Source organism: Littorina saxatilis, linkage group LG2 (genome assembly GCF_037325665.1).
Source record: "Littorina saxatilis isolate snail1 linkage group LG2, US_GU_Lsax_2.0, whole genome shotgun sequence".
Classification (NCBI taxonomy): domain Eukaryota; kingdom Metazoa; phylum Mollusca; class Gastropoda; order Littorinimorpha; family Littorinidae; genus Littorina; species Littorina saxatilis.
Window position 1 is genome coordinate 63,709,961 of NC_090246.1, and position 26,287 is coordinate 63,736,247.

Sequence of the window (26,287 nt, forward strand, 5' to 3'; positions counted from 1 at the left end):
AGTGACAATCCATCGACACGTTTTAACGACGAATGAGTCAGAGCACTTCCAGTGACAATCCATCGACACGTTTTAACGACGAATGAGTCAGAGCACTTCGAGTGACAATCCATCGACACGTTTTAACGACGAATGAGTCAGAGCACTTCGAGTGACAATCCATCGACACGTTTTAACGACGAATGAGTCAGAGCACTTCGAGTGACAATCCATCGACACGTTTTAACGACGAATGAGTCAGAGCACTTCCAGTGACAATCCATCGACACGTTTTAACCACGAATGAGTCAGAGCACTTCCAGTGACAATCCATCGACACGTTTTAACGACGAATGAGTCAGAGCCCTTCGAGTGACAATCCATCGACACGTTTTAACGACGAATGAGTCAGAGCACTTCGAGTGACAATCCATCGACACGTTTTAACGACGAATGAGTCAGAGCACTTCGAGTGACAATCCATCGACACGTTTTAACGACGAATGAGTCAGAGCACTTCGAGTGACAATCCATCGACACGTTTTAACGACGAATGAGTCAGAGCACTTCGAGTGACAATCCATCGACACGTTTTAACGACGAATGAGTCAGAGCACTTCGAGTGACAATCCATCGACACGTTTTAACGACGAATGAGTCAGAGCACTTTGAGTGACAATCCATCGACACGTTTTAACGACGAATGAGTTGGAGTACTTGACAGATCAATAGTTCATGTGGAACCTCGAGTCTTGAGTTTAAGTTAACAGAGACTGGATTTCGCTTCGCAGGTTATGCGAACGAGAAATATACCAGCCAGTGTGTACCTACCTTCGAGGTGAACATACGTACGTGTCTTCACTTTTGACGTTTGTTCGTGTACAGCTGATTGTATGGAATTGTATGATGAGAATAACTCGTTTGACAGCACCTGTGAGACATACCAACCTATTTCACCGTTGTGTGGCATTGGCGTTTGGGTATATTTGAAAGACAGCTTGAGGATATGTGTGCGAACCTGTTATTCATGATCGTGGATAGAAACTCTTAACATCAAAACAAAGCTTACAGATGAGTCAAAATTGTGATAATTATAGTTAAACACGGTCCAGAGAATCATATAATGGAGCGGCGAACAAGGTGACACCAAGAGACATTCTTAGAGGATTTGACTTTTATTGCACTGCAAGTGACCTTCGCTTCGCTTTACTTTCCCTGCATCATGGATGACAAGACACTGATATTCTCTGTGGTCACGGCTGCTCTGATGTTTACCACTTTTGTGTTCGGAAACGGCGCAGGTGAGTCCATGTATTTATTTGTTACACTTTCATGAAACATATAGTTGAAAGGAAAAGGATAGGTGTAAAAGTGTCGGTGCTTTGGCTCTGTATTAAGCCCAATTAAAAAACAAAATTAATAGAGCAAGGAGGGCAGCAGAAAACACACCATTTAATTTTCTCAGACTATTGGCTTTAGAATTGATAATATTGATATTGCCTTTGCTGTAAGTTTATATTTTAACAATCTTTTGGACAAAAAGGGTGTCATACGATGGATGTTCCCCTGTCCCTTTCTGACGATTTTACTTTGTTTTTATTCCAGGATAATAAGCTTTGGCAAATATGATAACGATACTAATAAATACTAAAGTTTGCCATCATCTGACAAAGCACGACTTTTTTTTCTCAAAAGATGGAATGTTGAATGTTGAACTGTCAACTTGCTTTTTGGCTCATTTGTTCTCACATGGCAATTTCGGTTTGAAATTGCAGCAACAACAACGTCGACATCTCATTACATTTAGTCAAATTTTGACTAAACTACTGAACCGATCTTTATGAAATTTGACATGTGAGTTCCTGGGAATGATATCCCCGGACGTTTTTTCTCATTTTTTCGATAAATACTTTTGATGACGTCATATCCGGCTTTTTGTAAAAGTTGAGAAGGCACTGTCACACCCTCATTTTTTTAGTATTATGTAAACCAGAAATGTGTGATAACATTTGCATTATTTGTGTGTGCACAAATATGCACTTTTTCTGCGTGTACAAATATGCACCTTTTCTGCGTGTTTTAGTTCTTCTCAAGGTGGCTGTAATGAAAACCACTTTGCCTCTAAGATAATCAGATTTCTCTGACATCAGAATTTCAGGCTAATGAACGCACACGCACACACACACACACACACACACACACACACACACACACACACACACACACACACACACATTCATACACACGCACGCACACACGCACGCACAAACACACACACACACATACACACACACACACACACACACACACACACACACACACACACACACACACACACACACACGCATTGAACGAAAGAAGAAACCGATTTCCTTTGCTGACCTGAACACTTTTTATTCAGACAAAGAATGCTTATTAGATAACGTTTGCCATGTCAGACAAATCATTCGCAACGAATCAAAAATGTCCACGGATCCCTATCTGCATGGCTACTGCGCTACATACGGAGAAGGAATACCCTAATCCTTATTCACACCAGGAGCAATCCATCCTGTCCTCTAGAAAGCGATCCTAGGCGTCAAGTCTGGCATCACAATCATATTCTCCGTTCGGCCGAAACTCCATTTTTATCGCCCCCGATCGCAAATGTTTCCTGCTCCGTGATGACAGCGACGATATTTCTTCATCAAACATTTATCACGGGAGCGCTGAACGTGAGACTCTTTGGCTGGCTTAGCGATATTGGTTTTAACACTACATACTTTTCTCTCTCTTCTTTTTGGGGGGGGGGGGGGGGTTGTTGCGGTAAAGTCGCGCCACCTTCAAAATGGCTGCTTCGCGGACTTGAATTGTTTTCTGGGAGACCGTAATACTGGGAGGCGACAAACTGAGCTCATTTAGCCTATCGTGGACATAGAGGATTTGGCTGTGGTATATAGAAAAGCCAGTTGTGCGTGTATACTTAATCGAATTAGGTAATGGGGCTAGGCATGCTTTGGTGTGATTATCCATCTCAGAATCTGGAGTACATGCAGTATTCAGGATTAGCGATTTCCCAATGGAAGTTTAAACCATTACGTCTTTCTCTGTGTGGTATGCCGGCACACATAAGCGTGCAGGGCACGCTAGAAATAAATGAGATATACAGAATGTATAAAATAGAAACAACGAGAAAAAGCTTTTGCTGGAAAATCTCACGTAGCGCAGACAATCGGCTCAAGAGTGATCGGAGAGACAGATGGGCGCACGGGACATCGAAATCAATTCCAAGTCTCGTACAGAAACTGCACTCGTACACGGATACGGAGACAGACCATTAGGGAGATTTGCATAAAGAGAGACAGACAGATGGACGGACAGACAGACAGACATACAGACTGGCAGATTTACAGGAAGGCAGGTGGACAGACACCGACAGACCACGCTCGCAGGCATGCATGCGCTTGCGCTTGCGCGCACACACACACACACACACACACACACACACACGCACACACACACACGCACACACGCGCGCGCGCGCACGCACACACGCACACACACACACACACACACACACGCACACATGTAGCACAGACACGCTGAAGTAACCACAACAACTGGAACAAATGCTTGCATGTTTTGTGAATATCGGCGCCGGGCAATCGCACAAGTAGAACAAATGAGGAATTGATCTTGCTGCTTTTTTCCGTCTTCCTGGTCACTCATATTTGTTTTTTGATTTTATTGGATTTTATCTATTACGTTCTCTCTCTCTGGCTGTCCGTCTGCCTGTCTGTCAGTCAGTCTGTCTCCTGCTTGGTTGTCTATGTATGTCCATATCTCTGTATGGTTGTCTGTCTCTGTCGGTCGGTCTGGGTTTCTCTGTCTCCCTTCCCCTCCCCTTATCTCTCTCTCTCTCTCTCTCTCTCTCTCTCTCTCTCTCTCACTCTCTCTCCCTCTCTCTTTATGCGTCGCCTTAAACCTCTATCCTTGAAAAATAAAGTTCCATCATCATCATCATCATCATCTCTCTCTCTCTCTCTCTCTCTCTCTCTCTCTCTCTCTCTCTCTCACACACTCTCTCTCCCTCTCTCTCTCTCTCTCTCTCTCTCTCTCTCTCTCTCTCTCTCTCTCTCTCTATCTCTCTCTCTCCCCTCTCTCTCTTGCACGTTTATCTCTGTTATTCAAAAAATCTATTTGATATAGAAGTATGTATTTCGTTGGACGTTGGGTAATGGCTTCCCCGAAGGTGTTACTACTATTGTTGTATAGCACTTTGTGTTCGTGGTGATGATGGTTTGAGAAGAGTAAGGGATGGTCAAACTAGCGTAGTGGTTAGGATTTCGGCCTCCCATAATATGGGTTTTTGGGTTCGAATCCCAGGTGCGCCTGGTGGGTTAAGAGAGACGATTTTGTCAGATCTCCAACGTGAACTAAATATGTTCAGACCAGTTAGCGCAAGCAAAAGACCATGTACTGTACACAGTCAACAGTTATATTACTGCAATAACGGGCGCGGCCTGCGTTATAGAGCACAGCCAGTGGCGTCTATTTGGTTGTTGATGAATGTATTTTGACTGACGTGTATTTGATAGCAAACAGTCCGGAACAGAAGCTGAAAAATGGCTCCATGCCATGTTTGCATAATTCGTGCGTAAGGCGGAAAAGTCAAGATTAGCGGAGAGAGGAAAATAACCTACAAAATCCCGGCAGTGTTTCTTTGTCCAGTCTAAGAGTACAATGCAGCTGCCCAATATGTGATTTGGCTGGAACTGGTAACGGAGGTGTATTTTTGAATAAGACTAAACTGACTGGGGACATTTAAGTCCACAGTGGCCCTGTTGCAGACACCGGGACTTGGCTTCAGCGTTAATGAACTTCATTCATACCGTCAACGAATGTTTACCTAAGCCACCGTCATGGGGAACTGGCTTCAATTTGAGTCGATTTTTAGAACACGACGCCAGTAGCATGTCAACTTAATTAAAATGGTGATTGCTCTTTGCAGTTCGGGTTCAGAGTTTTGTTGTTGCAACCTTGTAATATTGTCTGGCGCCGTTGGTGGTGGGAGCGGATGAATAGTGTATGTTTGTATGCTTTAACCTTCATCGTGCTTCGTGGGTCGTGGACGACCCAGAGCCCCACAAAATCGTCTTTATCTCTGAAACTATTTGACAATTTGGAGTTTTTAATTGAGACTTTAATCTCTAATCACCATACGACCTTCCCATTGCCCAACTTTTGAAAGATTATCTTTGTAAAGAAACAAAAAAACGATGACGTAATGTGTGTGTGTGTGTGTGTGTGTGTGTGTGTGTGTGTGTGTGTGTGTGTGTGTGTGTGTGTGTGTGTGTGTGTGTGTGTGTGTGTGTGTGTGTGTGAATGCGAAATCTGTTCATAGCAAATACTAACTCTACACATGAAACAGATAGTTTGTAGATTATTGTTGGTATGCGTCCAGGTGAAATGGTGCTCTCATTTCAGGTGAATTTCTGGACGGATCTACAATGTTTTAAAATACGGTTCATATGGAAAGGAAAGTTTCTCTGAACTGTAGATGAAGTAAAGTTTCCATACATTTTTGAAAATTGAGGGAAGCTTGACAAATAGGTCCCGCTGTAGGAAACGTTCAATTGTAACCCTAGCAGGCAAACAGACAATTCCTCTGGAAGAACATTTTGTGCCAGTAGCTTTATGTGGCAGAATAATCATATAATGCTGCAGACAGAGTCTTCCTTTTTAGGTTTCCATAACGTGTAAAAATTCACATAAAAGCAGCCAAACAAATCAGTACCTGGTAGTGTATTTTGTCACTCTACATTTACTATACACTCAGAATGAACTTAATTTATATAATGCTGTAGACCCAGTCCTCCTACAATCTACAGTCTACATCACACTTTGTCAGAAGTGAACTTTAGAGAAGCACAGAGGTCCGATGAACTTGGACAGATGCAGAGTGAGAAAGGTATTAGACAGTGCTCAGCCAATGGCAAGCCGGCGGATAATGTATACCTATTAGCATACTATAAACGTCTCACATACAGTACATTCTCTTGGGACAGGAAAGGAGAAAAGTTGGATGTTGAGCCTCACGAAAGTTTTGGAGTCTTGCATAATGTGCTATTTGCATGCCAGACTCTTGTTGTGTACATATGCACTCTAGGATATTCAAAGTTTGCGTGAGTAACATATGTGGGCGGAAAAACCACAGACATTACTGTTTGATATGAGTGCAGTGCTTGCCTGGTCAACATTGTCATTTAAATCGCAGTCTCATTAATACACTCGTCTTGCTTCTTCTGTTGAGGCCCTCCGTGTTGGAATGTTCCTAAAGACAAGACAAGACAAGACAAGTCAAATCATGTGTATTTGTTGGTGATAAGCCACGGAATAGTTCGCTTTTCCAAATTTAATCTTTGTCCTGAGGCAAAAACAGCAAAGAAAATCATAAAAAGCTTCCCTCAGAAAAGAGAGATGGAGAGAAAGAGTCAGAGAGAGAAAGAGAAAGAGACAGTCAGATACAGAAAGAGAGAGAACATACACGACTGCAAACCTCTGTAATAGATTACATTTTTAGAATGCTTGAAACATCTGAAATAATACCTCCACGTTTCTGAGAAAAGCACCAGAAGTCGCTTAATTGTCATACGTGCCATAAAACGAAACAATCAATCTCTGCCGTTGTTATTTATATTTACGATTTGTTTACGTCAGCGCTTATAGAATGTGTTGTTCCATATGAGCCTTTCCACAAAGAACTCAAGATGCTTGTCAGTGTGTGTGTGTGTGTGTGTGTGTGTGGGGGGGGGCTGGAGGTGTTGGGGTGACAATACAACGAAAGGAGGTCTTTCTCTGAAAAAAACCCGGCTCGGATAATCTTGAGGGATTTAAGCTGTTAGACTCCATTTGCCACCAAACCTCTGCGGGCCGATAGAGTACAGCACCCCGCCGGTCCGGCCGTAATACGTTTTCGCGCCTTTTGCCCCCAGACCGCTGTGACTTGCCTGCAGGAGAGGATCATGTTGCTGAGGACTTTTGCTGACCACCCTTTTCGTGTACACTATCGTGTACATCACAACAGAATTGTCGTCTGTAGCAAAACCTTTCAACATTTGGTTTTCTCGAGCCCACCACCTCTAACACCACCACCACCTCCACCACCAACAACTATGCCGGCTTCGACATCAACAATCACATGCGCTAAAGTCATCACCGTCATCACTACTAAGGTGACTTGAAACCCTTACAGATATATCGTCCGTCCTGTGTGAACCATTGTGTACACCGCCACAGCTGTGCCCAGTCTTAACCATGAAATATGAGCATACATCCTCCCACTGGGGAACATGCTAGAAAATAACAACCTGGGCCGGAATGAGTTTAGAGACTTTAGTCCGGGATGAAGTGCACCCTTGATGCAGTCTATCCCAGACGATGGTCTCTACACTCGCGACTCCTCCATACCGGCCCGGGGTACTGTTTGTACAGAATGAAAGTATGTTGTTGTTACTGAGTTTATTTTGTAACTGAATCCCCCACTCTAAATCAAGTGTTCTAAACTTAACTAAACTAGGGGATCCTTAACGTCCTCACAGGACATTTTCCATTGAGGGACATGAGTTGATGTAACCATTTCTTTGTGGCATACTATCTATTTTTATTAGCAAACGTAGCACACATGGTAAACACTCAAAAGTGTTTGCCTGTGTGCTACTTTTGCCAATATAAATATATAGTATGTCCCACAGTGTTCGAAACGGGTTAAAGAAAGTGTGTTCAAAAAGCGGAACACTTCAGTTTGGAGTGTATGTCGACCCGCAGAATCGACTTAGCAAAAAATCCCGATCTCCGCTTGATTCCAACCAGGATTTTTTTTACGCGTCCAAGTCTAAGAATACTGTTACCCTGGGTTGATGTCTGGACAAAACCGTGGTTGGTGTACATATGCTCGTTTACAGGAGAAGGAAAGTATCTTTAATACATCAACCCTAAGCGTACGCTTGAAAGTATACGAATTTCGTATCACTTGCAATTTGACATTTGTGTATACAGTAGTACATACTGCAACTTTACAGCATGCTATTGTTGGATTCTGATAATGCATTGACATAAAGTACATTTTTAAGAATCGCAATACCTTTAACTTCAAAAGCGTTTTAGAATGTTGTTTTTATATTTGCTGACTGATAGTGTCTTAACAAGTCCATCGGTTGACCGTCAGTTCAGGTCAGAACAGGTCAAAAGAGTTCATAACAGTTTATTCCAGACAACACTTTACTTTGACAAGAACACCCACGCATTCTGAAGGTTCTGAATAGCACCAACATATTCTAGGACTGCAGTTTGCTAAATTAGACAAGGCTTTTGCCACTTTTGTATAAATGTCAGATCACAAAAAGAACCACCGTAACACTCTCTCATTGCGTCTGGCGACACAACTCTGAGAGGCTATAATTTGAATTGACGCAGTTTAGCTTTTTTTACGGGACGAACCCATGCCATGCTATCTTGATTCAACGGCCCGAACATTTTTGCTAATGGATTCGCTTCATTCCCTTCAGATGGAAAGCTTTTAAATTATCCGAATCAGTTGGGAGGGGATATTTTACAGAAATGTATCGTCTTGTGAGACACATCTCTCTTTCTACTCCACGCTTTCTCTGCCGAAATCTGGCATTGGCATGCTTCTTCAAAGTCAAGAAAGCCTTCGCTGGAAAGATCAAGTGGTGAACTCTTCAAACATGCAGTGTGTGAATAATCATTATTGATATGTTTTAGCTTGGTAAATAATGAGTGGTGTGAAGCAGGAGTAGTGGCATTCAATTCCGGTCAAATCATGATGTTTTCCTGTCAGTTCATTATTGTTTCCATTATATAACCATTATAGTGGTCCGTGATTTATACTGGTGGGAGGAAAATTACGCTTATTGCAAAACGTTAACGTGATTTATAATGATGGATTTCAACTGCTGAGAAGAAAATTACTTTTAAGTGAACTATTCAAAGATATTTTGCAAAACTTCCAAGGAAAGGCTTTCGACATGACCTTTGTATTTACACCCCGTGCCATCTTTGCACTCCTTGGAAGACAATAGTCCAGCAGAGTGAATCAGTGCCACAAGGTGTTTTCCCCCTCCACGACGGAGGGCAGCAGAGTCCGCCCCTTCAATGAGGGACGGCTACAGTCGAGGTAATGACAGACCATTCCTTCTTGACGGCTAGACGTCAGCAATTTGGCCTTCTCGGTGCTCAGCTTAATTTCCACAAAGATCAGTCTTGAATCTGACGGGTTTGTGGCGTCCTGGCAATTTCTGGAAGATGCACAGAGTATAAATCTTCGTTCCAGAAGAAAGCCTCCAGCGTCCTTTGTTAAATAGGTTTGGCGATTGATGTTGACAGGGAACGTAGTCACCTCTTTTTCCTCTTGACCATTGCCCGTCTGTGTGCCCAGTGGCCTGTGGACATACCCGTGTGATGGCTGACACCGACGAATTGTCAAAATTGACTTGGGTACGGCCTTGGTGTATGGAAGGCTGTTGCTGAATGGTTGTGGTAGTCTTTTAGCGTGTCATGGGTGACGAAAAAGAGCACAGCGTTTAATGATTTGTTTGCAGAGATAAAGGGCCACTTGGCGAAATCACTGTACATGAGCTTAGGTCGCACTTTCTTTACATTTTGTCAGGGGTCCTTTATCATTTTCTGCAGACATTGTGAGCATGCCGATGTTAACATACGTCAGGAGAGCCTGCAATGCTTTTGCTTTAATACGACGGGCTTTTAATCAAATTATCAACGTCGACTATTCTTTGCGGGAGCCACGATGTTCACTCCACCCCTCCTCTCCTCGAAATCTGATTTACATGGCCAAACACGGTTCTAGCGCAGTGGCAAGCTGGTCCGCCATAATTATCACCTTCGTTCTGTAGACTAGACGGTAGTTTCGATTTTTCCAGCAGAGTTAAAGAGATAATTCTGATGGGTTAATTTGAACTCCCGGCCAAGTTTCAAGTCTCTGACTCCAAATCTTGTGAACAACGCTGTTTTAACAATTTTTTTAATTTTTTTTTAGATACACCGATCAGTCGGTTTTGTGGCTGCTTGCACTTGCCTAACAACCTCATTAAATGCTTTTAATGCTACACGAGTAAAAGATGATTCAGGAAACTGCTTCTGTAAACGTTCTCCAAACAAGTTCGACTTAGCAAATGCACTAGCAAATAATCAATGAAGCAAGCAAGTAAAGTATGCATTGCTTTTCGGCATTTCTTTTGGAGAGCTGCAAAGACTGTCGTTACTTATAATGTGAAAAAAAGGAGTATGTGACCAAGCGGTTATAGTAACAGCTTTTGCAAATGTACACTACTGGCCCTTGACACTAAGGTCTTTTATATCCGTTATCCGTACGACTGGCCACTGGTATACAATAGTATTCTGAAACGTATATAACATTGACCACTTTAAAGGAGAATGGATCTGAATGCTCAACAATAAGGTATTTTACGACCAGCCTTGCACAAAGAAGAGTGTTTGCTCAGAACTCAACACTGACACTGAATTCAATAGAGAAAGTATTTTACAACTTGATAGATACATCAGATGTTTCAAAAGTGCAAGTTAGTGTTCATGCTGTCCTTCGAATTAGGTTCAGAAGTTGGAGGCATTGGTTTTCAACAAGATCCAGCATTTCAGTTCAATATACCACAGTGCCTTACAAATGTGAAGGCGCAAAGAGGTACACGTTTTAGTGTGTAAATAAATATTGACATTATTCCACACGAATTGCCATGTAAACACTGTTCGCTACAAACACTCAACTCAGCCAGTACATTTAATCAGTACAACAGTCTTAAGCAGTAAAGGGCAAAGTTACACTCACTACGCTCTCCTCAAATTCAACATTACAACTCATTTAGTGTCACAACAGTTTCTGAAGGGTAGCTTAAAGCTTTACTTCACACCTATATCATTTCCTTAATAAATATGCCACAAACAGGTCCGTTGCTTGCTGTAATAATGATCATCGTGCTTGCATGCCGTTAACGTTAAAGTTTAGTTAAAGGAGTTCCATTGTATTATCGATTGCTAAGTGCAATAGGGCTCCTGTAGTATTCAGGTCACGGTCCTGAAACAACCACATGACATCGTGTTATGACTAGCTGTATTTTATTGTATTCCTGAAGTATAAGTCTAGACATGCACTGCATGTCCTAGAATACTGTTCCACCAACAATTCATAGCTTTTTTACGACAGCAAACTTACACATACATGCGCTCCTGCAATTCAGTTTAATATATGCATGCAGCTTGGTTAGTGTGATGGCATTTCTGAAATATACATTTATATTCACGACAAGATCGTAACATTCACTTACAAACACGCACTTGTATTATAACTTGCTTTGTACAATGTTATTTTTAAGTTAGTGTGTATACTCACAGCACGCTCATGGAACTCAGTTTAATGATACCATCGCTTTATACATTACCCACCAAACAGGCGTGTTATGACTTACTGGGTACAATTTGTAATCTGAGAAACATTTACAGATTCAATTCAATACACAGCATTGCTTTACAAGTGGCTTAGTACAAAGGAGTCTGACGAGTCACTGGCTACAGCAGACATCTCGAGAGACAGATTTACATTCAGTCCATGCCTTTGAAATTTCATTCAACACACCGTCCAACACAGCCTTTGATCCGATGGACACGCTGACAGCCTGGGGGATGTCCGAAGACTCAAAGGTCTTCATTGACGGACAGGTCTCGTCCAGCAAAGCACCAGCGAGACCCCAGAAGCCCCAAGAGCTCGGGTTCAACACCGGTTGTTGCCACAGAGTTGTCTCCCCTTGCCAGAGTAGTGAGTGGTCTTGGGCAACCTTCATCAGCTTTGACAGTATCGACAGGGGGCGTTTTGGGACGTCCGTGTTGTTAGCGGATTTTTTCTGTATTTCTTTTCTTTTGAAATGAAGCCAGGGGAGGGTGTGGGTGGAGGATGGAGGAGGACTTTGGTGAAGTTCGAGGCGTGGCAGGGTGGACGGCTCGAAAGGAGAAAGCGGGAAGTGTGTGTGTGTGTGTGTGTGTGTGTGTGTGTGTGTGTGTGTGTGTGTGTGTGTGTGTGGATAATTTTGTTCGAAGACACTTTTTTCAAAGAGAGAGAGAGAGAGACAGAGACAGAGATAGACAAATAAATAGATATATAGATATATACGTATGTATAGATACATTGACAGACAAATAGATACATAGACAGAGGGAAGCGGGGACTGAGACAGAGATTCGGAGAATTAGAGAGGAAGACAGCGACAGACATACAGACTGACATACCGACAGAGGCACGCGCGCAGAAGAAACATGGACACACGCAAGATCAACAACAACAACAACAACAACAACAACAACAACAACAACAACAACAACAACAACAACAACATCATCATCTTCGGGTCATGTCTAAAACATACTCTTTTGGTACCTGGAAATGCCTGTCTGGGCAGTAACACTGGCATCATGAAAGTGGCACACGGAATACAGACGTAAATAATGATTTGCGACCACAACAAATCGTAAATTCTGCAAGCAAATTGATACTTATTCTTGCCCTACCTCGGCTATTCCCAAAGGGTCATGGCAGGACAAAAGACAGAAGACAAAAAAAGGTATGGTCACACAGTCTTCTCCAACTGGGACAAGTTATTGATAACGGCTACTAACACGCGATGCACTACAGGAAGGACATACACCTAGCACAGGAGAAAGAAAGGCTCACGTGCATTATGTTCCAGAGAAGGGGATCAGCCACAACAGCGCTCTCGTGATGCTTGCGGAGAAGCAGAAAGTTTACAACAACCCTGTCACGCAATGAACACAAACCTATAATGCTGGTGTATGCGTTAGGGAGAGAGGGCTTTATTTTATATGACTTGTTTCGATAGACTGCCGCCTTTTCTCGCGAAATCTTTCAAATATCTTTCTATCCGAACTGATTTCTCTCTCTCTCTCTCTCTCTCTCTCTCTCTCTCTCTCTCTCTCTCTCTCTCTCTCTCTCTCTCTCTCTCTCTCTCTCTCTCTCTCTCTCTCTCTCTCTCTCCCCCACTCTTTCACTTTCACTCCTTCTCTCTCTCTCTCTCTCTCTCTCTCTCTCTCTCTCTCCCTCTCTCTCTCTCCCTGCCGTTTCATAACTGCATAAAGTAATTGTATCGTGGATAACGTCTTCTTTAACGAGATACATGAAAAAGGTTTACACGTGGATCTTGTAGTCTTTATTTTTTATTGAGGAATGTTCACGTTTGATCGGTTTGCTTCGTGTTTTGGATGAAAGAGTGACCACGGATTTTCTGCCATGCGATGTAGAAAACAGCAGATTTAGCATTCTCCTTTAAATGTTAATTACTTTGCAGCCGTAAAATTCACTGGGGATGGAAAACTTCACACAACACTTTTTATATTTCTGGAAGGTCTGTGCATGATAAGACGGTTTTGTAACAGAGAAGTCGTGAGGCAGCAAAAAATAAAGCACAAGACATGTTCATTTACTTTGATAAAAAAAACATGCAATGTTAACATATTCGTAAAAGCAGCGATGTGCCACCATAATTATGATCCAATGCTTTGTCGTTACATTTACTCTCCTTGTGATTGCAGGAAGAAGCTACTGGGTTGGAGACTGCTGATCTGAGTGCTATCGACCCCTCAAATAAAAGAAAAAGGAAAAGAAAGAAACCAAACCAAACCACGGGTCACTGATAATTCCGTCAAATAAAAACGTGCATTTGAACGTTACGTGTATAATATGTCAAGAACAAACACGCCTTAAGAATGCAGATCTCTACCCACAAGCTCGGTGTCAGGGCAATGTCTCCAGAAGTAATGGGAAACCAAGATCATAAAATAATTGGAAACTTGCCCTTTCAAAATGTAATCCTAAGGAAAGGAGCGCAAAACAATTGCGTGGAGAGAGGCAAGGATCGAATACAGACGAGATGCAAGCAAAAAGGACTCCTGCGTCTTTGCTCGCTAAACCTGATCCTTATAGTAAAACTGTCACACGGTGAAAAGATATAACTTTGGCTTTTTCATTTCATTTCGTTAGTGTAGCATAATACACATATCTGCAACGTTACAGACACAACTCTGGACGCAAAAACTTACGTATGTTGCTGTGATGTCCACGGAGTAGCTGCTGTTTATATGTTGCGGAAACACATTGGCAATTACTGGTATAAACATTAAATCAAGTTTGCGCTGCGCTTCAAACTACAAACGTGTCTCCCTTCTTGTTGGGAACTTTCCCGAGGACACGGCAGCTACTTCCCGTTAATGTATTCACGGAAGTTGCTAATCGTGTTGCTGTTATTATGCTGAGAAAATGAAATGGCGTTTTCCTATGAACATATATCTGCATAAATCTGTTTATCCTTTTGTTGGATGAAACTTTCCTGCAGATGCGTACAAGTACTCCCAGTTCTGTCTTCAGAGAAACTGCTGAATATGTAGCTTTTAGAATGGTACAGGAAGCTGTATCTCTGCGTGGAGTTATTTATTTTGCAGGTCCCTTCAAACCACAAGCATATTGTTGCAGGGAACTTCTTAAGGACAAGAACAAAGAAGACCAAGTGATGTCTTCAGAGCAGCTGCATGTCGATCACAAATGTTGCTCCACTGTGAAAGCATATAATATTTGCTGTATATTTTATTTGTCTAGTATAAAATAGTTATGATATCTTCAACATTAGAGGCAAACTCCTCCAGACAGCGAAAGGGGTGTTCCAGTGATCACTTTAGAGAAGCTGCTGGCCACGGAGCTGCGATTGAGCTATGGACACGCGTTTGACGATTGCCTGTATCTCTCCACAGTGTCAGTTCGAACAGCGCTTGAAATGTGTAATTTCATGGAATTATCTTCAGGACTGTGGGAGGAAGACACCTGTGATGGTTTTAGAGATGGCACTGCTCATGTAGCTGCTGTTATGCTACTAAAACACATTTGAAAATTGACTGCATCCAAAAAATGATTGTATCCAGTCAATATCAGTATCAATGTGTACAGACATTTTACACAGCGCTTACAACTACACGTTTTCAATGTTGCAGACACATTCTCCCAGGACAAGGGCAGGTACGTGCCAGTGATATCAGCTGAGAAGCTGCTGATCACAGAACTGCTGTCGCGCTACCAGGAACAGGGCCGACATGGCCGCCCGGTCACAGATACCATGCACAACCTGACCGTCTACTTCGGCCTGTCCCTCATTCAGATTCTGGACGTGGACGAGTCCAACCAGGTCCTCAAGTGCAACGTCTGGTATCACTATGTAAGTAGCAATATGACAGGTGTAGCTCTCTTGAGTGTGAGTGTTAATAAACGATCCTTGGTCGTCCAGTTCGATCGACGATGCCACTATGCAAGTCAAAATGTGTACTTTTTTTTTATTTTTTAGTGTGAGTGTAAATTAAAAGACATGATTACTGGTCGTCCTGTGCAGCAATATCACTATAGACATTGAATTGTGAGTGCGTGGGTGAGTACATGCGTGTGTGAGTGCGTGCGTGTGCTGATGGTTGAATAGGGATCTTGGGAGATGTGAATAGAAAGAAAACAATCAAAATGTTGCGCAAAACACCAACCAGCAACAAACACGACCATCTGTTATTCCCAAACGCACGACTGTTGTGCTTGACAATGGCCAGATATCTAGAGTGCAACGCACACGGGAGTCAGGGCCTGTCCGGGTGACATATTATGCGACAAAAAACAGACTCGCCTTACAATGGAACGAGCGGGTTCAATCTGACAGATGACATCCCCTGCGGAGCAAGAAGTGCAGATTATGCCATGCATGTGCTAGATTCTGCTGCATAGGGTGCAACGAATTAGATAGTGTGGTTGTGTTGTTTTTGTGTGTTTGTTTCTGTTTTCTATGGCAGAAGGATGCAGGGCGGTTTTGTTCGAAATACATTGTTAAAGATTAACCGAGCACTAAATTGCTTGGTCTTGTGCTTGCGTGTACACACGAAGTCACTAGCAGGTCTGCACATAAGTTGACCTAGGAGATCGGAAAAATCTCCATTCTTAACCCACCAGGCGGCAGCGACCGGGATTCGAACTCACGACCTCCCGATTAGGAGGCCGACGTCTTATCACCATGCCACTGCGCCGGTCAGTGACCCGAATCGTGTACGGGAAGGACTGTCGGAGTTCGGTGGGTTATGGAAACACGAAAATACCCAGCATGCCTACTCAACGAAAGCGGAGTGAGCTGACTATGCTCTCAGAGTATAGTGTGGGGAACCCATATGGGCAAACGAGCTCACACGTAACCAGAACATTCTGGAACGCTGAAGAAGAAGATTCGGCTCACTATCTTCGATCTGACAAGTCTTTTATATGGGGTAGGGCACCAATCTGTAACTGATAAATTATGTCTTCAAGAAATTCGAACTCTCCACAGAAAGCGGTGATACTATTTATATTTGGCATTTGTTCAAGGAGGGGGATAGTATGTAAATGCCAGGACAGATAGTAAAATTAATCATTTTTACGCGAAGGACTAATGCTGATCTATATTGTTCGTCATTTCTTTTATAATATTGTTTTATTCTGTATCTTGCAGGAATGGACAGACATGCTGTTGCAGTGGAACCCCGACGATCACAAGGGTATTGAAGACGTTCGTGTTCCTTCGCAGAAAATATGGCTTCCAGACATACGACTCTACAACTTGTAAGCACTACAAATAGCAAACGTTTTGCAGCCGCAATCCAACGCAGTCGTTCAGAAAAGTGCATTATACACTTAGGAGTAATAAAGACAAAAAGACGGATGTGCGATCAGCCGCACACAGACAAACACACGAGAGACAGACATATTCTCCCCCAACCCCCTTCTGTCTCTCTCTCTTTCTCTCTCTCTCTCTCTCTCTCTCTCTCTCTCTCTCTCTCTCACACACACACACACACACACACACACACACACACACACACACACGTGCACAAACACACACACACGTGCACAAACACACACACACACACAGACACACACACACACAGACACACACACACACAAACACAATGTATTGCTATATTCATTCATTTATATTTATTTAATTGCAGTTATATCTTTGATTCTCGGGATTGCTGACAATCAGGGATAGCTGGGTATCGGTACACACAGACAAGCATACATACAGACACATTTAAATAGATCCCTGCGCCTTGAGTCCGAGTCTGGAGATACGCGCGCGATATAAGACTTCATATAATTTACGGACACAGAAACAGCGGACACAGACACAGAGCGACAGACAGACAGACAGACAGACAGACACACGCACAGAGTGACACACAAACACACACACACACACACACACACACACACACACACACACACACACACACAGCATCACCTTTGACCATAATCAACAAACTGATGGGTAATCCATAGCTACGGAATACATACCATTTATTCCTCTAGAATCCACAGGATAACCAAGGATGAAATAATGCATCAACAAAACATTGCAAATTAATAGCAAACGCCTTTGCATGGCGTCGAATCAGAGAGTGAGGAAGCCGCGTTGACTGAAATACGAATCCAAATGCACCATGTAATGATTAGCAAATAAAGTGCCGTTCAGATGGCCGATTTTCAAACAACTTTACATTCAACCAAAATCAGTGTTGTAAGCAAGAAGTCATTCAGAAGTTGATGATGCGAAGCAGTCAGTCCTGGGGATTTAGAAGCGATTGAGTCTCGATTTAGTGGCTTTTCAAAAACATAATTCAGCGCTGCTCGAATGCGGGGCGAGTTAGCGGCGACTCTCCCCCGGTTCTCAAATGGTTTACCTCGCTCTGAGGTTGAAGGCTATACTTAGCCGTTTACGTGAGATCATCATGATCATTGGCTAGATGTGTGATGTCTCTTAAGCGGTGGTCATACATGCGACTCAGTCGTTGCGATTCAGTTGCGTGATTCAGTTTTTGCCGATCGCACATCACATCGTAGGCCATTGACCCGTCACACGATGAACGATAGACGAACGACTGACGAACGATAACTCCACGCGAGCGGGGCGGAAGTGACGTGTCACAGTGAACACGGCAAGCGCGCTTTGCGAGAGCAGACGCTAAATGTTCGAACATCGCTCTACATTTCTGAAAAATTCCTTTCAGCATTACGCCTTTGCAAGAAATAAAGTTCCCAGACAGCTGCAATTAATGTTTCCCGACCGCTGTACACGCCTAAAACGTCTCCTTTATATCTGAGTAAAAAATTGTTCTTCCAAAAAGTTTTGAATCGACGAAGAGACGTTGTACGCCACTGTCCGCCATTATTTTACGTCACGGCGTCAAGGCCGCAACAACGCGTTCTGATTGGGCTGTTGGCTCTGCCCCTGCGATTGACCGACGACTGGATCGCAGGAATAGAACATGTTCTAAACCTCAAAGCTACGAGGGAATCGCATGATTGATTGATTGAGACTGAGTCGCAGACTTGTCGTAGCTGTTTTCTACGACTGAGTCGGCTGTGTGACAGGATAAATCGCGCGACTCAGTCGCATGTGTGACGGCCGTCTAAGGCCTAGATGGGAGAATTCTTCGGCCCACGTCAACTGATGGCTTAAAAGTTGGCAAAAGGTTTGCGCTGTTTATACAGGAGCGTTTTTAAACCAGCCGGGTTTGTCCTGACAAATTCGCTCAAAAGTCAGTTGGAAATCGGTTGAAAATGGGCCAAGTGAACAGCACGGTGGCCTAGTTCTACAGCTCTTAGCCTGTCAGAATCCCAGGCATTGTGCACGTGCTCTCGCTAATCTCTAAATTCTGTGGTCCCGAGGGAAGCGTTTAACACGCAGAGTGGAAACCCTGGAAAGGACGTGAACTAGCTTGCATCATCCAGATTTCATCCCCATGTTTTGTACTTATCTGGACAGGAAATAGTTATATTTCTCTTTTTTACATTTAGTCAAGTTTTGACTAAATGTTTTAACATAGAGGGGGAATCGAGACGAGGGTCGTGGTGTATGTGTGTGTGTGTGTGTGTGTGTGTGTGTGTGTATGTGTGTGTGTGTGTGTGTGTGTGTGTGTGTGTGTGTCTGTCTGTCTGTCTGTCTGTCTGTGTGTGTGTGTAGAGCGATTCAGACTAAACTACTGGACCGATCTTTATGAAATTTGACATGAGAATTCCTGGGAATGATATCCCCGGACGTTTTTTTAATTTTTTTTCGATAAATGTCTTTGATGACGTCATATCCGGTTTTTGTAAAAGTTGAGGCGGCCCTGCCACACCCTCATTTTTTAATCAAATTGATTGAAATTTTGGCCAAGCAATCTTCGACGAAGGCCGGACTTTGGTATTGCATTTCAGCTTGGTGGCTTAAAAAATAATTAATGAATTTGGTCATTAAAAATCGGAAACTTGTAATTACATTTTTTGTCTAAACGATCCAAAAACAATTTCACCTTCGTCATTTTCTGATTCCAAAAACATATAAATATGTTATATTTGGATTACAAACAAGCTCTGAAAATTAAAAATATGAAAATTTTTATTAAAATTAATTGTCCGAAATTGATTTAGAAACATGTTCATCTTATTCCTTGTCGGTCCCTGATTCCAAAAACATATACATATGATATGTTTGGATTAAAAACAAACTCAGTACGCTAAAAAGAATAGAGATACAGAAAAGCGTGTTATCCTACTCCGCGCGACCATTATTATTATTATTATTATTATTATTATAGTGAGTATTTCTACGCACATACCCTCCCAGAGGGGAGGCTCATGGCGTTTACAATATGCCGTGTGAGATGGAATTTTTATTTTTACACAATATATCACGCATTCACATCGGCCAGTAAATCTCAAGCGTGTTAGGCGAGTATATACTTTCACGGCCTATTATTCCAAGTCACACGGGTATTTGGTGGACATTTTTTTTTTATATATGTCTATACAATTTTGCCAGGAAAGACCCTTTTGTCAATCGTGGGATCTTTAACGTGCACACCCCAATGTAGTGTACACGGGACCTCGGTTTTTCGTCTCATCCGAAAGACTAGCACTTGAACCCACCACCTAGGTTAGGAAAGGGGGGGGAGAAAATTGCGGCCTGACCCAGGCCTGAACACGCAACCTCTCGCTTCCGAGGCAAGTGCGTTTACCACTCGGCCACCCATTACTGCACTATTCTGGCTTGTCGATTTCACTGCCTTTGCCACAAGCGGTGGACTGACGAAACTACGAGTATGCGGTCTTGGTGAAAAAATGCAGTGCGTTCAGTTTCATTCTGTGAGTTCGACAGCTTGACTAAATGTTGTTATTTCGCCTTACGCGACTTGTTTGTTTATGCGCGTAGTAGTTTAGGAAGTTTTGTATCCTTGGTGAAGTGCAGTTCTGATTGGCTGCCGGTTTCTTCTGCTTCTAAAAAATAAGCAAAAACATCTTGTTGACTTGTATGTTATTTGTTGAATTGCTAATGTCTTGATGTAGTTTTTGTATAGATATGTTTCTTTTTCATATGAGATTCGCACTCAAGTGCTGGTCTGTCCTTTCCTGTCCAAATACGCTGAAATTATTCAGATAAAAGATAGAGAAAACAAGTCGCGTAAGGCGAAAATACAACATTTAGTCAAGTAGCTGTCGAACTCACAGAATTAAACTGAACGCAATGCAACGCAGCAAGACCGTATACTCGTAGTCCACCGCTCACGGCATAGGCAGTGAAATTGACAAGAAGAGCGGGGTAGTAGTTGCGCTGGGAAGGATAGCACGCTTTTCTGTACCTCTCTTCGTTTTAACTTTCTGAGCGTGTTTTTAATCCAAACATATCATATCTATATGTTTTTGGAATCAGGAACCGACAAGGAACAAGATGAAAGTGTTTTTAAATTGATTTGGAAAATTTAATTTTGATAATAATTTTTATATATTTAATTTTCAGATCTTGTTTTGAATCCGAATATAACATATTTATATGTTTTTGGAATCAGCAAATGATGGAGAATAAGATAAACGTAAATTTGGATCGTTTTATAAATTTTTATTTTTTTTTTACAATTTTCAGATTTTTAATGACCAAAGTCATTAATTAATTTTTAAGCCACCACGCTGAAATGCAATACCAAAGTCCGGGCTTCGTCGAACATTACCCGACCAAAATTTCAACCAGTTTGGTTGAAAAATGAGGGCGTGACAGTGCCGCCTCAACTTTCACGAAAAGCCGGATATGACGTCATTAAAGACATTTATCAAAAAAATGAAAAAAACGTCTGAGGATATCATACCCAGAAACTCTCATGTCAAATTTCATAAAGATCGGTCCAGTAGTTTAGTCTGAATCGCTCTACACACACACACACAGACAGACACACACACACACACACACACACACACACACACACACACACACACACACACACACGCACATACACCACGACCCTCGTCTCGATTCCCCCCTCTACGTTAAAACATTTAGTCAAAACTTGACTAAATGTAAAAATGACACTGTCATTTATCAAAAAAATGAAAAAAAACGTCTGAGGATATCATACCCAGGAACTCTCATGTCAAATTTCATAAAGATCGGTCCAGTAGTTTAGTCTGAATCGCTCTACACACACACACACATACAGACAGACACACACACACACACACACACACACACACACACACACACACACACGCACATACACCACGACCCTCGTCTCGATTCCCCCCTCTACGTTAAAACATTTAGTCAAAACTTGACTAAATGTAAAAATGACACTGTCCTTAGTTGTCAGACTTGTTCTACTTATTTCTTGCATCAGCCAGATGTCCTCTGCACATTTCCTGCATGTCCGGGTGGAAGAATGTTTTTTTGTGGTTGTTTTGTTTGTATGCACGTAGAACTTTTGGAGTTTTTTTTCCTTGACGGAGTGTTGACTGGCTCCCTGTCTCTTTTTATTATAAAAAATGATAATATTTATATTGATATAAAACTCTGGCAGGTTTGAATATACATGTTCTTGTAAAGTTCTTATTGCAGTATTTGTGCTGCAATGTGTTTCTATCAGAAACGCACTGAACGATTTTGGTTAGCACTGAAGGGGTATGCCACGAAGAAAATATACTGGTTTGCCTGAAAGTAAACATTCAACATGTATAGGGTTGTAAGATTCTTGAACTGCAAAAAATAGTTTTCTTTTGTTTCAGCCCGGTCAAACTGTGATCACGGCATTATAGATAACAGGCAGTGCCATGTGAACTTATTTGAGCAAGCAATGTTCGCTTTGCCGCGCATTGCTTCGCTTGGTTCACATTTGCACAAAACTATGCTGTGCATTTGACTATAGGTTGCGAATAATCTTGTTGCCTTCCCTTCGCAAGGTAAATCACAGGTCATTTAATAGAGTTCTCTTCATGGTTATACACGCTCCATGTGTTCTGAGTTATCGTCTCATTAGGGGACACGCTTGATACATCAGATTCTGATGTCTGATGGCTTTGACTACATTCACTCAGATTAATTAAGGGTAATGTATATTTGGTGTCCTTTATTTGATGGTGTTTCCACGCATGAAGGGCCTCATACCGTATTTACTGCTAAGTGAAAATCAAGGGACATTAATTTCTGCGTTTTATCCCGTCTTGCCTGAAAATATAAAAATTAAAAAAATGTTGAAGGCTAGTAATTATTTGCTCTGAATCGAAAACTGTACAGAACAGCTTAGCTTCCTTCTTGAAGGATTATATCCACACAATCATCAAGAACGTTTCTTATGTTCTATACATTAAATAAATGTTTTATATATTCATCTTATCGGCGATCAGTGAAGATGCCAAAGTCTTGAGATTGATTCTGATTAGTCAAAAACGTACCATACCCATGACATATTTACAGTCACAGGCTTCCGCTGCCAACGGCTGCCCTGGTTTTGGAGTGTCGAGTTCAAATCAAAGAACTCTCGTCACAAGAAATCTTGGATTTCTAACCTACCTCAGCAAGCCTAAGAACGCCATTTGTGTAAACAAATAAAAATCATTTCAGGCTAAAAGCCAAATGTTTATGGTATGCATAACAATCTATTTATGGGAAGCATTCCTTTAAAAAGCGGTTGCAATCGGCAGGGAAATAAGCGAGAAAAAGTTGACCTCTGGTCACTGGCCAATCGATTTTTATTATCTTTCGCGGCGATTTGGCACAGCTTTATATACAAACACATCTTTTCATTCCGCTAGTACAATCAAGGACGGCGAGGATACTGTTAAACCTTGTGGTGGGTCATACGGTTGCCCATTTAAACAGAAAGCCAGATTGTGTAACTATTGTGGTGACTGAAACAGTTTAATAAGGGGCAGGGGGCAGTCCCTGGAAGAGCCCTTGCAATAGGCGAAAACGTTTACGAACAAATATTCGTTAACCAGTTACACTAAGAGACAGATGTGATAACGTACGTAATATAGTTTTAATTACCATCGTAAAATAGTTTATTGATGGGGGTGGGAGGGGGGGGAGTATTCCTTTGGAAATAGTCGTCGCAATCAGGGAGGACGTTAACGAGTAATGTCTCTGTTAAGCCTCATTTGGGGTCATTGGATAACCCATTTAACTCTTCTGCTTAATCGATCGCGCTCCCGTTCACTAATGCAGTGGCTAGGTTCACGTAATTGTTCATTTGCTCTCGCTGCTCCGTTTGCTAGGCCTGACTGCGTCCACACTCGGCGGAGGTATTATCAGCAGTATCTTGAAGCAAATTTAGAACTATTAGCTGTTCCGGGGCAGTGAACGATTGGGTTATTTGCATTATTCTGTGAAAAGTAGCCTAGGTTCTTCTGAGCCTGGGAACTTTTGTATGCTTGTCAAAATGTTGTGTGTTTTGCCGGTGTTTAGTTTTCGTGTGGAACATTCTAATAGGGGTGGCGTTTGCTTGTGAAACCGTTGTTTCTGAAGGTTTTCTTTTTCTTTTCAGTAAAAATAGAATGGTTGCTAAGTAGACAGTTTATTGATTGTACAATTAGTTCTCATGTTGCTCCTTATTTGCCGCGGATAATGCGAAATGTACACGATGCTTATTCTAAACACAGTTCTACATCGATCACAACCTTTTTGCCATTCTTCATTGTGTAACTAAAGGATGGGGGTATGAGAAGAAGACTATACTGATTTTGGGTTTAACAAATACAATAAAACCATGCATAAACATGCGTTTGAAATACCCCAAAACATTGAAATAGCCCAACCAAAAAAAGAAAATAGATAACAAAAAAATCGATCAAAAATAAAGAGACAAAAAGAATTTGAAATATAAATAGATAAATAATTAATATATACGCGTATACGTACATGACTAGATAGATAGATACACAAACAAATATAACCACCTATAAATCAATCAAGCAAGCAAGCAATAGTGAGAATGTACTCAAAGCCGAGTAAAATCCAGAATATCCTCAACGCGTAGGTCTTCTCAATTCAATGTTTGTGTGTGTGTTTGTTTCGAAATATTCCAGCCCCAATTCCAGACCCAACTCTTTCCTCAGTGTCTACTTTACTGTAAATTGGTCGACTCTTTTTTTGTCGCCGACGCGAAATAATCCGATGTTTTTTTAATGTAACTAACAAATAAAAAACAAAATTACAAAACGAACAAGAGGTAAACCCGTAGAGTAAAATTGAAATAGCCGTCTCAGCCACCGAAGAAACACAAGAGAATGATAACAAAACTCGAACATAAACACACACACACACACACACACACACACACACACACACACACACACACACACACACACACACACACACACACACACGCACGCACGCACGCACGGACTCACACACACACACACACACACACACACACAACACACACACTCACACACACACTCACATACACACACACACACACACACACACATGGTCACGCACGCACGCAGCCACGTACACAAGCGCGTGCGCACACACACAAACTCACACACACACACACACACACGTACGCACACACATACACACAAACGCACGCACGCACGCACGCACGCACGCACGCACGCACGCAGCAACGTACACAAGCGCGCGCGCCCACACACACACTCGCACGCACGCACGCACGCACTCACGCACACGCACATACACACACACACACACACACACACACACACACACACACAGGTAAAGCAATACTCAACAAAGAAACCCCTTGTAGCTAATCAACAAACCAAACGATCTAAAAAGTGATAATTTGCTTCAACCAACAGGCAACACCAACATTTCAGACATGTTGACTCCCGCCTCCATCCGACCCAGTATGTCCGTATGACTATCACAGTGAACAAGCGCTCGTTAAAACATTGCATTTTTCTAATCAGAAATGTCCCTCTTTTTCAGTGCGGACGATCGCCTGCGGGAACAGCGAGACGCCCTGGTGGTGGTGAGTCACGAGGGCAAGACTCTCTGGATGCCTCAAGCCATCCTCAGATCATCCTGCTCCTTCGACACCAAGTACTTCCCCTTCGACGTGCAGACTTGCAAACTCAAGTTCGGCTCCTGGACATACAACGGCAACAAGCTCAACATCGACTTCGTCTCGCAGACCTCCTTCGATCTCAGCAACTTCGTGTTCAGCAACGAGTGGGAGATGATTGAAAACATCGCCAAGAGAAACGTCAAGTACTACACGTGCTGCCCTGATGAACCTTACCCGGACGTGACCTTCACCTTGACCCTGCGACGCAAGGTGGCGTTCTACACCTTCATCCTGGTCCTTCCCTGCGCGCTGCTGAGTCTCCTGACGCTTGTCATTTTCTGGGTGCCGCCTGAGTCACCTGCAAAGTTGCAGCTCGGTAAATGGTTATGGTCCAAGAATAACAGTTGTATAAGGAGCGTTTTGTACAGTCTTTGGCTGCAAGTTATGTTCCTTATATAGTCAGACGCGTCATTTAAAACATATTTTTGTGATAAGGTTAATGGTGTTAATGGCCGGCCTCGACCCCCGTTAGTGTCCCACTAAACAGAGAAAGTCTTTTAGGATTCCCAATGCGAGTTAAGAATAGAACATTGTGTAATCTCTATTTCTAAACTTGTTGAAACCGTTTCTCAAATTAAACTTAAATGAATGGCGAGTTGGTCTGGTGGCGAAGACGTCGGCCTTCCGTGTGGAAGGTTCAGGGTTTGAATCCCGGCCGCGCTTGTTGGATTAAGGGTGGTGATTTTTCCGATCTCCCAGGTCAGCTTACGTGCAGACATGCTTATCCCCCTTCGTGTGTACCCGCAAGTGCAAGACCAAGTACGCACGGAAAATATCATGTAATTCATACCAGAGTTCGATGTGTTACAGAGCCACGAAA

The 26,287-nt window shown here is 42.5% G+C and overlaps 1 protein-coding gene across 1 annotated transcript in view; it reads left to right on the plus strand.

The window, feature by feature from the left end:
* The first annotated feature begins 359 nt into the window (after positions 1–359).
* LOC138959518 (neuronal acetylcholine receptor subunit alpha-10-like) overlaps positions 360–26,287 on the plus strand; it is a 34,986-nt gene continuing 9,058 nt past the window's right edge. Inside the window, exons 1-4 of the mRNA XM_070331042.1 lie at positions 360–1,280; positions 15,058–15,278; positions 16,578–16,687; positions 25,329–25,783. Of these exons, the coding sequence (XP_070187143.1) occupies positions 1,202–1,280; positions 15,058–15,278; positions 16,578–16,687; positions 25,329–25,783 (865 nt within the window). The 5' untranslated portion in view covers positions 360–1,201. The remainder of the gene's footprint in view (positions 1,281–15,057; positions 15,279–16,577; positions 16,688–25,328; positions 25,784–26,287) is intronic.